This window comes from Argiope bruennichi, chromosome 5, assembly GCF_947563725.1.
Source record: "Argiope bruennichi chromosome 5, qqArgBrue1.1, whole genome shotgun sequence".
Taxonomy (NCBI): Eukaryota; Metazoa; Arthropoda; class Arachnida; order Araneae; family Araneidae; genus Argiope; species Argiope bruennichi.
The window spans coordinates 128847335-128862346 of record NC_079155.1 but is presented as its reverse complement, the minus strand read 5'-3'; the positions used below and the strand labels follow the sequence as shown (position 1 = coordinate 128862346).

Here is a 15012-nt window from a genome sequence, read left to right as displayed (position 1 = left end):
ACTAACATACTGTTTATTATTTGAATTTTACATCCTTTCTGCTTTCACTCAAAAGTTCAAATTTTAAATAGCTTTAATATCAACTCTATTAACTACAAAAGATGAGTGTGTGTATATATATGCTGGTGCTATACAAAGATGGATGTTTAAGTAGATGCATGAACACAATCAAAATAGCACAAAAAATAACAGGTTAAATATCTTCCATAATATGAAGTTCCAAATGTCTTATTCAATTGGTGTGAACATCACCAATATACAGGCAAGCAGCATTTTTTTAATAATTAGCAATATAAATATGAAACAACTCATAACAAATATTTCAAACTTATTGAAAAAACATACCTTTACCATCAAAAATTTTACAGAATTTTTGACATATAAAATGATAGACATGGGTAGTACACTAATGTACAAACATTTTCAGAAAAATTATCTTCAAAAGCATCAGTGTAAATAAAGATGATTACAACTGCACTATTCAGTAAAATATAGATCATATATCATCCCTACTAATAATAAACATGAGATAAAGATCTATACTAATAATAAAAGTATATGTGTATGCTAGAGTTCTTCAAAGACCATATTGCTTGATCTATACACCAGATTTGCCATTGACATATATACTTTGGAGTGTGGGAATGTACATTTCAGAGATTTTTTTTATTATTATTTATTTTAGTTAAAAAATTTAGTTAAAAATTAGCTTTTTTCCGTGATTATATCCAAAAATAATATTACACAAAAATGAATTTTACACCATCTTTAAGTCCAAAAAAATTGTATTTGTAATGATATTGATGCAATAGTCTTAAGAATTTTTACTGAATTTTAGAAATTTTTAAAAAATATTTTTTGTCTAATTTCCAACAGTTGACTACATTGTTAGCCTGATATTCAAACTGCTTTCATTATTTCCTCAACTAAATGATTATATAATTTTCTTCTATTTTTGAAAGTGAAAGAATTTTATTAAATATATGCGTAGTTTACAAGACAGATAAAAAAGTGGTTATAATATTGCAAAATTTATAAGACAGATGAATCACATATTGAAATTACACCATGATTTTATTGAACTGGTCTCCATTGAAAAGTTCTTTCATACAAATAATTGTAGAATATAAAACAATTAAAATAGCACATGTTTGAAACAATTGAAACTTTCACAGCACCATGAATATGAAGTTATATCTAAAAATTTAAGTGAAATTAAAGATAACCATCATCCCAGGTGAACCAGTTAATATATTGTTTAATAAAAATGATTCAGTTTACTTCAAAAGTTTAATATTCATATAGTTTCAAAATTCTATTCATAAATTAAAGTACTATATTTTATTTATTCATTCATCTGGAAAATTTAAACTAATAGATTTTCTTAAAATAATTCCTTTTGAATGAAATACATATTATTATGATTAATTTTTTTCAAAGCTAGACCATAAAAATGCACTTAACAAAAAAAAAAAAAAAAATTATCTAAAATTACAGAAAATATTGTGTAGAAAATCTGATTGAATCCTTAACACTCCAATATGTCAAACAAATTAAACTGAAATCGACATTCAGAGGATGAAGATGTAGTAGTGGTTTATTATTTGATCAAGTAATTTGCTTGTCTTTTTTCTTTCAAAATTTTCATTTAATTCCTTTTGTTTCTTCTCTTTATACCCTTCAAAATGTGACTCATGAATCCTTTACACTTAAAATCAATTGTTTTGACAATTCAAAATTACTTATTCCACTATTTGCTTGAATGCTGTCAAACAATTTTTCTTGCAATGAGTGTTTATTCTTTCATATTCTTCCATACATAATCCTTATTGATCAAAAATCCTCTCTCAATATTATTGTTGCCATGAAAAGGTATTGTCATTTTTAACAATGGTATGTCATCATTGCAAAGTTTAGAGTTGAGAGCACATCAAACTAAAACTTACTCACTCTCTGTGTTCTTTAGAAAGTAAAAATGATCTTGCAGAAAGTTTCAGTAGGGTTGCTATTAATATTCATGAGTTTATCATTCTTCTTATTGTAATGAAATTTAAAAAAACAGTCCCCATACCCTTTAAGAAAGCTGTCCCTGGTTTTGAGGATGTTTTTAGAAATAGAAAAATATCTCATCTGCAATCTTCCCTGATGATAGATATTTTTATGAATTCTCTGATTTTTCCCTAACTTTCCAATTCTGTCTCTACCCTTTAATTTTATCAGTCACCTAATATTAACTTTTAGTTAGATATAAAATAATTTAATACAATATAATTAAAAAAAAACAATAAAATAGAGCAATTTGAATGCATTCATTTAAAAAGAGAAAATGTCAATTAAAAATAACCACAAAGGTTCAGACAAAATATTGATCCTTTACAAGGTTGAATGAATGCAGAATAAATACTAAAAATTATTTATATGAAATATATAAATATATATAACTATCACTATGCCATATCATATTAAGAAAATGTTTAATACTGACAGTATAAATAAGTGATTCACATAGAGTTCATAATTTTGATAAATGGTTATCTTTTAATCAGCATCTTTATTTTTTAAAACAGAAAGAAAACAATTCTGCAGTAAATATTTATCAAACATACAACCCTTGAATATGAATTAAAAATAGGTTTGGAATCACTTTTGCAATCGGAATGCAGGATTGAAAGAACAGTATATTCAGATTAGAATATACTGAGAAAATGGGTTTAATGAAAAACTACATTTCAAATCATGAGAAACTAATTAAAAATATAGTTTTGAAAATGACTGACAGCAAACAAATAATTTTTAAAAATAAATTACAATTAAAATTTTATAACAAGGTCATATTGTAATAGTTTTTTTTCAACCTTATGTCATTTCATAAAGCTCAATATTATATAGCTGTCCCAATAAGATAAAATCAGAAATACACCATGAAAAATAGCATCAACAAAAGAAAATAAATTTGAATCAAATACAGCTTTAATTCTTGAAATGCTAAGATACTAAAATACAAGATAAATACATTACATCATTAAAATTATATATACATGAAATTCTTAATTTTTTTTTCTAAATATATAATTTTGTTTTTAAACCTCTTGTCATTTAAATTTTTAGAATAAAAGAGTTCAAACATAAAATGTGCTGAATTTTTTTTATTTTACCTATTAGAGACAAATAAGCTCTAAATACCAATAAATACCAATAAAAGAATTAGAAAAATCAGAAATTAGTCGTTACTTGGAGCCCCCCCCCCAAATTTTCAATTCAAGTTTGTTAAATTGCAACATACACACAACTAATACTAGAAAGAGTTACAGTATTTTTTTTATGATGATGTGGGTATAAAATGAAATAACAAGTGACATCAAATTTTGGATTATGGAAAATTAACTAGCAGTTGTGTCAAAACTTGAGAAATTCAATGACATTTGTAAAAGCAGCCTTAGTCAAAATAATGAGACTTTAAGCTACAAAAAGAATTGTATTCTTTACTATAATACTCCACCACCACATATACTCTGACAGTAAACACTCAATATTTGTGAATTTATTACCCACTTAGACAGTATCACAAGTCAACTTCATTTATTCCAAATTTCAACTATGAAATGTTAGATTTGATAATTAACATCAAATGAAATGTTCAAATATACAAGATAAAATAAAATTTATATGGATAAAATGAACTATCTGAAAGCAATGTATTATAGAAAGATTATATTTGCACATATTAAAACAAAATTTGAATAATTAAAATGTAGAAAAATCATACCATTTCTCACAATATAATGTTGATGGTATTTGAATATATTAGCATATAATCCAAAAATGAAACTTTCCTTTTTCTATAGATAAATACAGCCTAATACATAAATAGGATTACAGATAGCTAAAATAGAGCCATTTTCACACCAATATCCTTGACCAGTACAAATTACAGAAATTTATAGATCTGCTTTTACAAAATGAATTTTATGTCACATTCTAAAAGCAGTAAAAATTTGGGATCAATGTGTTACCTAGAAAAGGTTATTATTTTGAAGGGGATTGTATTCAGTTTCCATAACTAATTTTTTAAAATTTATTTACAGGCAAGTATAATGCTTCATTGTAAAATTGCATACAACAAATGCAAAACAGAAAAATTTAGATTCCATATGGACAATATTTCAAAATAACAAATTTGATTCTATATTCTATCTGAAATACATAAATTTGTCATAGTAGATTATAAAAATTGAATCAGAAGAATGAGAAAAAAGAATAATTAATTTCATAAAGCTTATAGATGTAACAATACATAAATTTTCCTACCAAATGAAACTAGTATCAAATAATAAGAGTAAACATAAATTAGAAAGAATTGAGCTTAGAATATTGCAAAACTCCATTGAAAAGCATGGCAATTTAATTCAATACTCAAAGAGATATGTAATAAAAACAAAATTTAGTTGAAAAAAGACTAAGTACCATATCACATATAGTAAATTCAAGATTTAAAAGTGAGAAAGAACAGCACCTTTCCCTCCAATAAATACTTAAAAATTATAAATTCCAGAATAAGTCACAGGATGTAAAGAAAGAATTCATGAAAGAATTTTCATGCAAAATCTTGATGATAAAAGTCATTGTGCTTATGTATGTATATATGTTTCAATCTCTTCCAAAATGACTTGCCAATTTCAATGAAACTTAGCACTATTTTTCTTAAGGACAAGAGAAAGAATACTGCCAATTTTTCAACATTTAAAAATTTATTAAAGATTAATCAAAATTTATTTGCTTTTCTGTAATAACTTCAGAGCAAGTTATCTTACAATAAATATTTTAATATATTAAAATTCAAAGTTTTGACTATTCAATGAAATTTCTTTTTTCCCTTCACAATTATTACTTCTTTTGAAATTTAATAAGACAAATTTGAAATATAGCAATTATAAAACTATATATCACTACTCTTTATATTCTTTTAAAGTCATTATTTAATATTGCCAAAGAGCTGATGGTACTTTTCCATTTCGTTGCCACAAGTGATAAAATCGCCATAAATGATGCAACCAGCACAGAACAGAATATCCCCATTGACAAAAACATTATTAACATTTTTTTTTTTTTTTTATGAATATACTGAGTGTTGTCACCAATTAAGTTTGCTAGGCAAGGTTTGCATTGGCAAAATGGAAAAGTACCAAACTGACCCTTCAGTTTCAAACAATTGTAAGTGACCAGGGGTCAAAGACAATCAAGTGAAGTAGTATAATAGAAGGATTAAGTATATTACATTAACTTATACAAAATTAGTTTCTATATTAAAAATATTGCACATGAAAATATTTTAATTCTGAGCAATGCTAAGTAATTTATATAATGTACTTGTTCATATACTTAGAATTGCTCAGAATTAAAATATTTACATCATAGTAACAGGTTACATAATCTAAATGAAGTAAATTAGTAATACAAAAATGTTTGCTACTTCTTAAAATATATATCATGAGACAAAGAAGAAAACCATCTAATCTTCTATTTATGATTACCAAAAACCTGAACATACTATATATTTAAAATATAAAATAAATTATTCTTCATACCTTTTTTTCTTCTTTCATAACATTGGAAATTGATTTAGGTAAAAAAAATAATTTTCAAATATTAATAAGGAAATCATTTGTAGGAACTAGTAAATAATTTCTGATATTCCAGCATATATAGATAGCGCATTTTTTGACATTAAATATACACTAACTATAATAGTGATTTGATTTACGCATTTGATTGAAGAATTGTACAAATCTTCCTGAAAATTTAGCAGAAAATATATGCAACACTTAATTGCTTTTATATTATTAATTAATTTTACTTAGATATAATTTGATTCAATTAAAAAAAATACTTCATATTTTTTATCAACATTTTTTTTCCACATAACTTAGAATACCATTGAGTGATTTCAGAAGAATTTAATTAAAAGCTAAGAAATTCTGAAATTTAAATATTACAGCAAATGCAATGGAAAGAAAAGCACTTGCTTTTAATATTTACCTATCATATCTTTCTTCTTTCTCAAACGAAATACTTGCAACTCCCACCTATTTCCTGAATAGTGAAAAGTCTCATTAGTTCTGTGAAGAGAAAATTTTTAAGTTGGGAAAATTAGAAAATGCAGACAAAAAGAATTTTCAAATCCAATTTCATCTTGTATTGAAATAACATAATCAATTCAGACTTCAAAACATATATGCTGAAACCTAAAACAAATTTAAAAGATATTTGAGGAGATAATTATAAAATTTGTTATAAAGACATGCAGTTTTGGAGGTATGCAGGTATAAGATATTTAAAAGCTTTCATGAATATCTTAATTTATTTTTTATATTTTTGTAATATTTTTACTTGTACAAAGCATATTTGCTTTTTTGAAGTTTAAACTGACATTCAATTACCTATAATAAATTCAATTTATCCACATTCTTAAAATTATTTTTTCATTAAAAAAAAAAACTTTCAACTTTTAAGTTACACTACCATCTGGCAATCCTCTGACTTTTATATCCACTGACAACAGACTTTTATAACTATCCACTGTTAAGCTAAATTATTACATGAAAAACATGTATCTAAAATAAATTCTTCCTCTGCTTACATTAAGGGAAAATTTTTTTTTGAAGTTACTTAAGTTCTAAATGCTTCCCTGCCCTTTGATTTAGCACTACTCACATTTCAACTTGTATTAGTAAGAAATGTTTCAAAAAATTTCATTTATAATTATAACATCCATTACTATTTTATTTCTATTAAATTATGATGATATAAACACAAGAATAGATAGTGCGAAAACAATCCAGTTCGGAAATGAAAAGAACATACCTACATCATTGTCAGGTCACCATATAATCTTGTTAAAAAATTCTAATCAACTCTATTTCAGGATAACAGATATTTCTATAGCTTTCCATTAAAAAAAAAAAAAAAAAAAAAAAACGAAATTTTGGGCAAATAGTGTTAACTAATGCATGCTGTGTTTACAAGAAATTTTACTTAATGAATCAGAAGAATTGAACTCATTCTTCCAAATTCAAGAACATTCCATTTTTTTTAACAAAAAAATATTTTTGATTTGTTTTAAAACTTATTCCACACATATGTGTCAAAGATTTTAAAAATACAACAAACAAGACCAAGAAGATTCAAACTCAAAATTCTTAAAAGTAACTACTCAACTAACTAAATCACTACACTAATAAATGAATTTACAAATTCAAATACTTATAAATATCAGAATTTCTCAATTTAATTTTAACATCTACCTCAACTCAAAATTTGAAACATGTTAAACGTTTTAAAGAGGAAATTGTATAGTTCAATTAAATTACATAAAAATCTCCCTTTTTTTACATTTTAGTTATTAGATGAACAGCTTAATAAATCTGAATAAAATTATGCTATTTTAATACAAGATGTACTGGCTGAAAAAGAAAAGCAAAATAAATCTTACTATTAATAATGTTTGTATTTATTTATTTAGATGCTTTTTTCCTCATAAATTTACAAATATACATCAAAAGTTATATTTAAATTTGTTTTGAAAGGATGTAGCGGATTGTTATAAGCGAGGATAGAACCTGGGACCTTGTGGTTTGCAGCCGAGTAACATGACCACAATACAAAAGCAATCGCACCTGCAGCGTAGCTGTTAACTGGCTTATAAGCTTTCACCACAGACGCTCCCTCCAGTGAGTCGGAGGCGAGACAAACGATATGGCTGTAGAATAGCGATGTATTAGCTGTTGATTCTAATACGCCTGTAGCCATTTGAGTAGCGCCAAGCGTTATGGTGAGCGTGTGTGGGTGAGTGGTTGCTGATGTTGTTACTGTGTCACGTGACCTGACGACTTTGGGTTGCTGCGTCAAGCGAGTCTGACGACTTTGAGTTGCTATGGGTAGATGGCGCCACAACAGCTGTACGAAGATTGAAGGTTCATCGTCCAAGGTCACCAATGTAGCGGATGTTATGAGCGATTATAGAATCTGGGACCTTGTGGTTCGCAGCTGAGTAACATGACCACAATACAAAAGCATTTGCTCCTACAGCATAGCTGTTAACTGGCTTATAAGCTTTCACAAGGATTTTATTTTTGATTCAAAATGCATAATGATAGGGATAATTTAAAGATAAAACTATACAAACTCGACTTCTGAAATATCTGTTTTATTTTATTTTTTGGCATACTTTTCATAAGTACAGAAAAATTTAATTTGGAATGCTTGGAAAACCAAAATTTAAAAATGTTTCTGTAAGAATAGAGGAGATATGTGCAACTTAAAATACCATTTAAAAGGTAAAGTGGCAGACATTTTGAATCCCATTTAATTACTTTATCCATACAATTGATCAAATTAGTATTCTATTTTTAAGTTAAAACAATCAAGTTCAGATCAAAATTATAATTATACACAGACTACAGTCACATGATGAACATTAAGTGGTCAATATGATGAATTTAACACATTTCAGGACTACAAGTAAAGGATTTTTCTGGAAATACGTTTTTATGATTGTGATGACTATCTGGTTCTAAAGCTGAGACCATGCCATGAAAACATTGTTGCTGTTTCCTTTGTATACCAAAAGAGCACAAAATGAAAAATGAGATTTTCCTACAGAAGACAGGTAAAAAATTGTGAAGAAATATAACTCCTTTATTTTATATCTGCAGAAAAATCTTCACACATTTCCTTCAGTATATATCATACTTAATAGTGATTATGTATCTTATGCAATGCTTTTGAATAGTATGACCCTCAAGCATTCCAAATCACTTGATTCATACACTACTCATAACACAAATGCTTTATCAACTTTGTATAAAGATTTTTATTGCATTTAAAAGAAAATCCTTTTTTGATAGTATATAGAAAATTATAATATTACACCTAATTTCATTTAATAAATTTTCAACAACTATCATTTTAAGAAATTCTCTTTTGAATTAAAAAAAAAGTAAAACTTTAAAAGATTATTAAAAAAATAGCAAGCAATATAATACTTGTATGTAGTAAGCAATAAAATACAAGGTAAATTTCATTTCAATGCAATCTAAATAGAATCATTTGGAGCACATAAATGCTTGATACCATTCAGTTCTATATGCTATAATGAAACAAATACTGAACATGCATCATATTTTGATGCCTATAAATATCTTATAAAAACAATTAACTCAAAACTAACAAAACTGTTACTTAACTATCCATTGAATTATCAGAGCTACTTACCTTTACTGCAAAGACTTCAATCTTTATAAAAATTGTCACCGTTTCTTAAAGTACATATAAATTATTACTTAATATAATTATTTAATAAATATATTTACATATTAACTTTGGAACAGGAAATATTGTTTTAGAAATTTTTCCAAGCAACACAAAAACAGTATGATCATATTTTGATCTAGTTCAGTACACCCTTCTTTCTATAGTTTGTTACTAAGCAATATATTTCAATAACTTGATAGTTAAAGTTTTTAGTTTTTCTGTTTCTCTCTTCTTTGAAAATTTCCTGAAGTATTTATGTAATAATTACTTCCGAGATTTATTATATGTAATTAAAAAAGAAAATATTTTTAATAAACATGAAAAACAATGTTTTATAAATTAAAGAATTTCACTTATAAATAGTTCCAGTAGGTAAAATATTGAAAAATAAAATTATACATACCTTTAAATATTAGTGCATATAACTAATCAAATATACAATATGTTTTACATTAAAAATATTTAGAAAAAATATTAATACTGAAAGAAATATTAATAAACTTGTTTATTATCTTTACATATTTTTAAAACTTTTTTAATTTCCTCTTTTATGCATTGTTTAAATAAAATTTAAATATATAACACAAAAAATTAGAATAAGTTATATTCTGAAAACATAGCAATTTTTTTAAATAAAAGTTATAAATTCTTTTATAAATTGAAAACATAAGTTATGACCAAGACATTGTATTGACATATTAATGTATGAATAAAAAATTTAAATGTTTAGAAATTATTGGTGAATGAGTTGGTTAAATAAATATTTTATTACATTGTAATTCAAAAATAAGTTAAAAGAATATCTTAAAACTAAAAATGGCAAAATGTTTCATTTTTAAATTGTTATTTCTGAAGAACTGAACAGTAGTAGATATCCACTTTAATTCAATATCTTATATTGAATATATTTGAGTTGAAGATATTCAATTATCCAAAACAGAATACAATAATCTGCATTTTCAGCTTTGCTTAGAATGTACTAAAAAAACAATAACAATTTAGGATACAATATAAGTATTTATAAATGAATATGATACATATTATAAAGTAAAGTCTCGAAATCTGAACTAATTCATGTTCACAAACAGTTTATCATGAAACAATACTTCATTAAGGAGCAGCAGTTATTAAAGCTTAAAAAAATTATAAGATAGATAAGATATCTAATAAATAAAATATGCAAATTTATAAATAAAACCTTTACAACGGAATTTAATTTCTATTGTTCAATTTTGAAAAATCTTAATTTCAAATCATGCAAGTCACACATTTATAAACAAAATTCTTAAAGTGGTTAACAAAAGTGTATTTCTGATAGTAAATCAGAAAAATATATAGCTAACATTTTGTTTATACATATCTTATAAAATCAATAATAAAATCAAAATAACTTTAAAACTCTACCTCAATGAAGAATCTATAAATCTTTTTGAATTAATTTTAAATTTCTTTAATATAAAGGGCCTTAATTTGTATTATCCTAATTAAAATTGCACTGGCTTTTGAAATATCATAAGATTGTTAGATATACATTTATATAAATAAATTACAACTGTTAGAGATTCTTTTCAAAATATAGTTTTCCCCACCTTCAAAGAGCAGGTTGTTTTGCTACAATAATGCATTATCTTTCATCATAATTGGCAGCATAATATAATAATTCATTGCCCTATACATCAACTCAATGTTTCATAAATAAAATAAAATTCAACAAAATGTTCAATTTATTTTAATGCTTCATTACGTTTAAAATTTATTTTTGAACAAAAGTATGTATTCGTATTATCAAAAGATTTATTTATTATAACATTGTTTCCTCATATTGCAAATTAATCATTTTCGATAATGTAATTAGCAAAACTTATTAAGTGATAAAATTATCAAATCATTTGTTAAGAACCAAAGAGCCTTGTCAAATAAAGTTATTATTTACAATCTAGAACATATTATATTTATAATTTATACATATGCAAAAGAGAAATCATAGGAAGATCTAGCAAAATCTTAAAAATGTAGAAGCAATGTATAATTGCTTTAAGGTCAGCTCTCTAAGAGAGAGCCTCTCCATTTTAAAAAAGCAGAATGCTTAATTGAAATGCTAAATCATCATTTACCACAATTTGCACCTATGATTGATTTAATTATAGATTTCATTTTTAAATCTTAAAAAATATTGCATAATACAAATAACAATCTCATTTTTGAAAGGCAGTCTAACTTGAATTCTACATGTATAAAAGATATTCACTATTCAATATGTCAGTATATATATATTCCAAACTATTGATTTATTGTCCTCAATTGTAAATACTTGTAATTACTACAAATAATACTAAATAATTGTAAATACTACAAATTCAGCATAAATAATAACCTATATTCTTAATCAATTATACAATGACCAAAGAATGAGTAAACTAAAAAATATTTAGGTAATAAATAACTTATAACTTTTTCACATAAATATGACATAAAGTGAAGTTTATAAGGTAATGATTTATTATTTTGCTTACAAACAAAGCTTGCATAGTTTAAGATACATCAAAAGAAAAAAAAAATTAAAATGAAGAAGATTTTATATAATTCCTATACAGAATTTTTTGAAGAAATTCGGTAGAATTACAGTCAAATAAATTAAAATATATTTACAAAAAAATTACTTATGTTTACATAATTATAAAATTTATTAATGCTGTAAGTTAAAAAGAATTTTCATATGTTTACAAATGTTGTGCTGGATTATTTTATAAACATTCATCATGACACTATTTATAAATAATATTAAATCTAATATTAATATTTAATAACAAAATATATTTAAAGGATCATAAATGATGCAATAAGAAAAAAACATTTTGTTAATAGGTTATTTTTATAAGTTATTATAAACTTTGTTCCACATAAATACAAATCCTCTCATTTAAATATATCCATTTGAAAAAATTCCTTGATTAAATTAATATTTACTAATTAGAAACTTATTTTAATATAGTGATCTAATATCCTTAAATGTTAGTTATATAAATATATAAATTTAGTTAATATTCTTTTCTTTGATTAAGTTCCAGAGAAAGTTATTTCATTCAGCAAATCTGCAATATATATGTTTATTAGACATAAATAAGAAGTTCCCATGAAGAAAACCGACACTATAATTTTATATGATACACAAAATCTGCAAAAAAAAAAAAAAAATTATTAATTAACTGCAATCAAATAAGCATACATATCACCTGTACTTGCAAGTATCATTTTTTTAAAAAACTTGCTGGAAGAAGAGCTATAGAAAATAAAAAAAAATTCAAAATTATGCAATGAAAAATTATTACAATACCAGGGCCAGTCTTAAAAACAAGCTATAATAAGTTCATACAAATTACTATACAATAGGAAATTAATTATCATTTTCTTCTCTGTATTCTTTTTAATCTATCCATAATTTAAATTTCACTAGTCTTACATAACATTTATAGATTCTTATTTAAATTAAAATAATGCAGTCGCATTATATATTATTAATATTTATTTGTTTGTTTGCTAAATATGGCTATTGTCTGTTTGATAAATAAAGTTATATTTAGAGCAGCATAGTTAAAATATAACTCACTTTTATAACAACAACAGAAACAACGAATTGCGGTGCGGATTGAAGAAAATTTCTTTAAACTTCTAATTATCCTCATTCAATTTATTAACACAAATGTTTCTTTATAAGCACTCCAAATCAGATCTGCAAATTTGTTCCACAAACGCCAACCTTACAGCAAAGCGTTCGCACCGCACCGCACCAGCACAGACACACATGAACATGTCAAATCTTGTTTACAATTTCGATTACAGTTAAGTGAGTGGTTATTTAAACGTCAACTATGCAGTTTGTTGACAATTATTTTAGTTTCCCATGTACATTTATATACATTTTGATAAGTATAATATTAATAGAGATTCAGGATAAAACTATTTATTTGTAAATACTGGAATAAATTTTGACAAAGTTTAGATTGAACTAATACAGAAAAAAAAAAAAAAAAAAGGGAAAAATTGAAATTGGAAGCCATGTAAATTTTGTAACCGTGGTATTATTCGGCGTTTGTTTATTTACTGTTTGATCAAAAGTAGAATAACGAGTACGAATATAGAAAGATAAATTTGTGTTTGAATGAAGAATTAAAAAACTATGATATATTTATAAAAATAATTTAATACCGGACTTACCAGTATTTATTGTTACTTGCTATTGTTACACTGGTTGAAATTATGAGTAGTGCAATTAATATTAAAACAAGAATTATATTACTGAGTTGCGGGTCTTTCAACCCCATCACACACATGCATCTTAGATTATTTGGTGAGCAAACTTCTGTTGTTTCAAATATTTTAAATAAAAATTATAATTAAACTGCAAATAATGCGGAAAAATTTGTTTGTAAGGATTTTCTAAATACCACATTATTAAAAATGTCAGCCATAACGTCACTAGACGGCAAAACTGAAAAATATGCTATGAATCATTCGTCAGCCTATTATTTTTGCTATATGATGTTATCAATTATATTCCGTAATTTAGATGAAATCACATGAGTTCACAATACACCGTTTTCTCTTGATATGAACTGTAAAGATCATATCATCCTCTGTTTTAATTTCCATGTCCCTATGCCAAAAAGAAACTTATTAATTTTACTTTTCTGAAGATTTTCCTTGCTTAAAAAGTATGCACATTTTTCCCTCTCTTATTTTTTATTTATTATTATTATTTTTTTTTTTTTTTAGTATGAAATAAGTGTAACAGGATTTTTATGCCTTACATAGTAATAAAAATTTCATTCTCAGGTGCTTTTTAATTAGAATAAGATGGTGCATGGGATAAATTCACTTTTATGTAAATTAAATTTTACATTCATCAAAAACTATAACCAATTAACTTCATTAAAACTTCATTCTATAAAAACTACATTCTACAAGAGAGCATTCATCTTAAAATATTACAAAATTATTCTACACAAATTTTAAAAAAATCAATGTTTAAAATCAAATTTTTTAATTTTATATTTTTTAAAAAAGGAGTTAAGGAAGAGAAGTTTGTAGGACATTGAAAACACCGTATGATGTTTTTTAAGTGACATTTTATGATGTTTTAAAAATATTAAGTTAACTGAGGTTACTGATTAACTGTCTATTAATCTATCTATTTATGTATATATGAATATGATAACTAAAAAGTACTTATTAATTAATGATGAAAGAGCCAAATGTAGCACCAAAACCTAATTGGCATTGCTATCCTATAAGTGTACTCCTAACTTATGAAAAGAAAACAAACATCATTTACATTGTTTAAGCAAAGTTTATAAGAAGAGAATTGCATTTTTTAGGAAATTTCATTCGCTAATCATTCACCATTAATTAATAAGTACAGCTAAAAATGTAACTAATTAAATAAATGGAATTTAATGTCAAATCTTGGTATCCAAATCATAGATTATGATTTTTTTTTTTTAAATCTAGTCAGCCAAGGAAAAGAGATTTAAAAAAGCATTCTTAATTCAGTATAGTTATATTAGTATACTATGTTAATTCTTTTCATAGCTATACATAAAACATCCAAAATATATTAGCGAATGACAGAGCCAAAGGGTATACTTTCCTATGGGTTCTTTTATAATTTATGCAGAATTTTTTAATGAATATTTCTTTTTTTAA

At 24.8% G+C, this 15012-nt stretch overlaps 2 protein-coding genes across 4 annotated transcripts in view; one reads left to right on the top strand and one right to left on the bottom strand.

The window, feature by feature from the left end:
* Positions 1-13121, bottom strand: part of LOC129968511 (cellular tumor antigen p53-like) — a 66916-nt gene extending 53795 nt beyond the window's left edge. Inside the window, exons 1-2 of one of the 2 annotated variants that reach the window (XM_056082478.1) lie at positions 12917-13121; positions 6037-6090 (exon numbers count right to left, since the gene is read on the bottom strand). The gene's annotated coding sequence lies outside the window, so the exon portion shown is untranslated. The remainder of the gene's footprint in view (positions 1-6036; positions 6091-12916) is intronic. The other variant, XM_056082479.1, reaches the window with a different exon arrangement.
* Positions 13122-13391: 270 nt separating this feature from the next.
* The window catches only part of LOC129969202 (nicotinamide/nicotinic acid mononucleotide adenylyltransferase 1-like), a 30968-nt gene continuing 29347 nt past the window's right edge, over positions 13392-15012 (top strand). For both annotated transcript variants that reach the window (XM_056083646.1, XM_056083647.1), the window contains exon 1: positions 13392-13657. In XM_056083646.1, the coding sequence (XP_055939621.1) occupies positions 13567-13657 (91 nt within the window). In that variant the 5' untranslated portion in view covers positions 13392-13566. The remainder of the gene's footprint in view (positions 13658-15012) is intronic.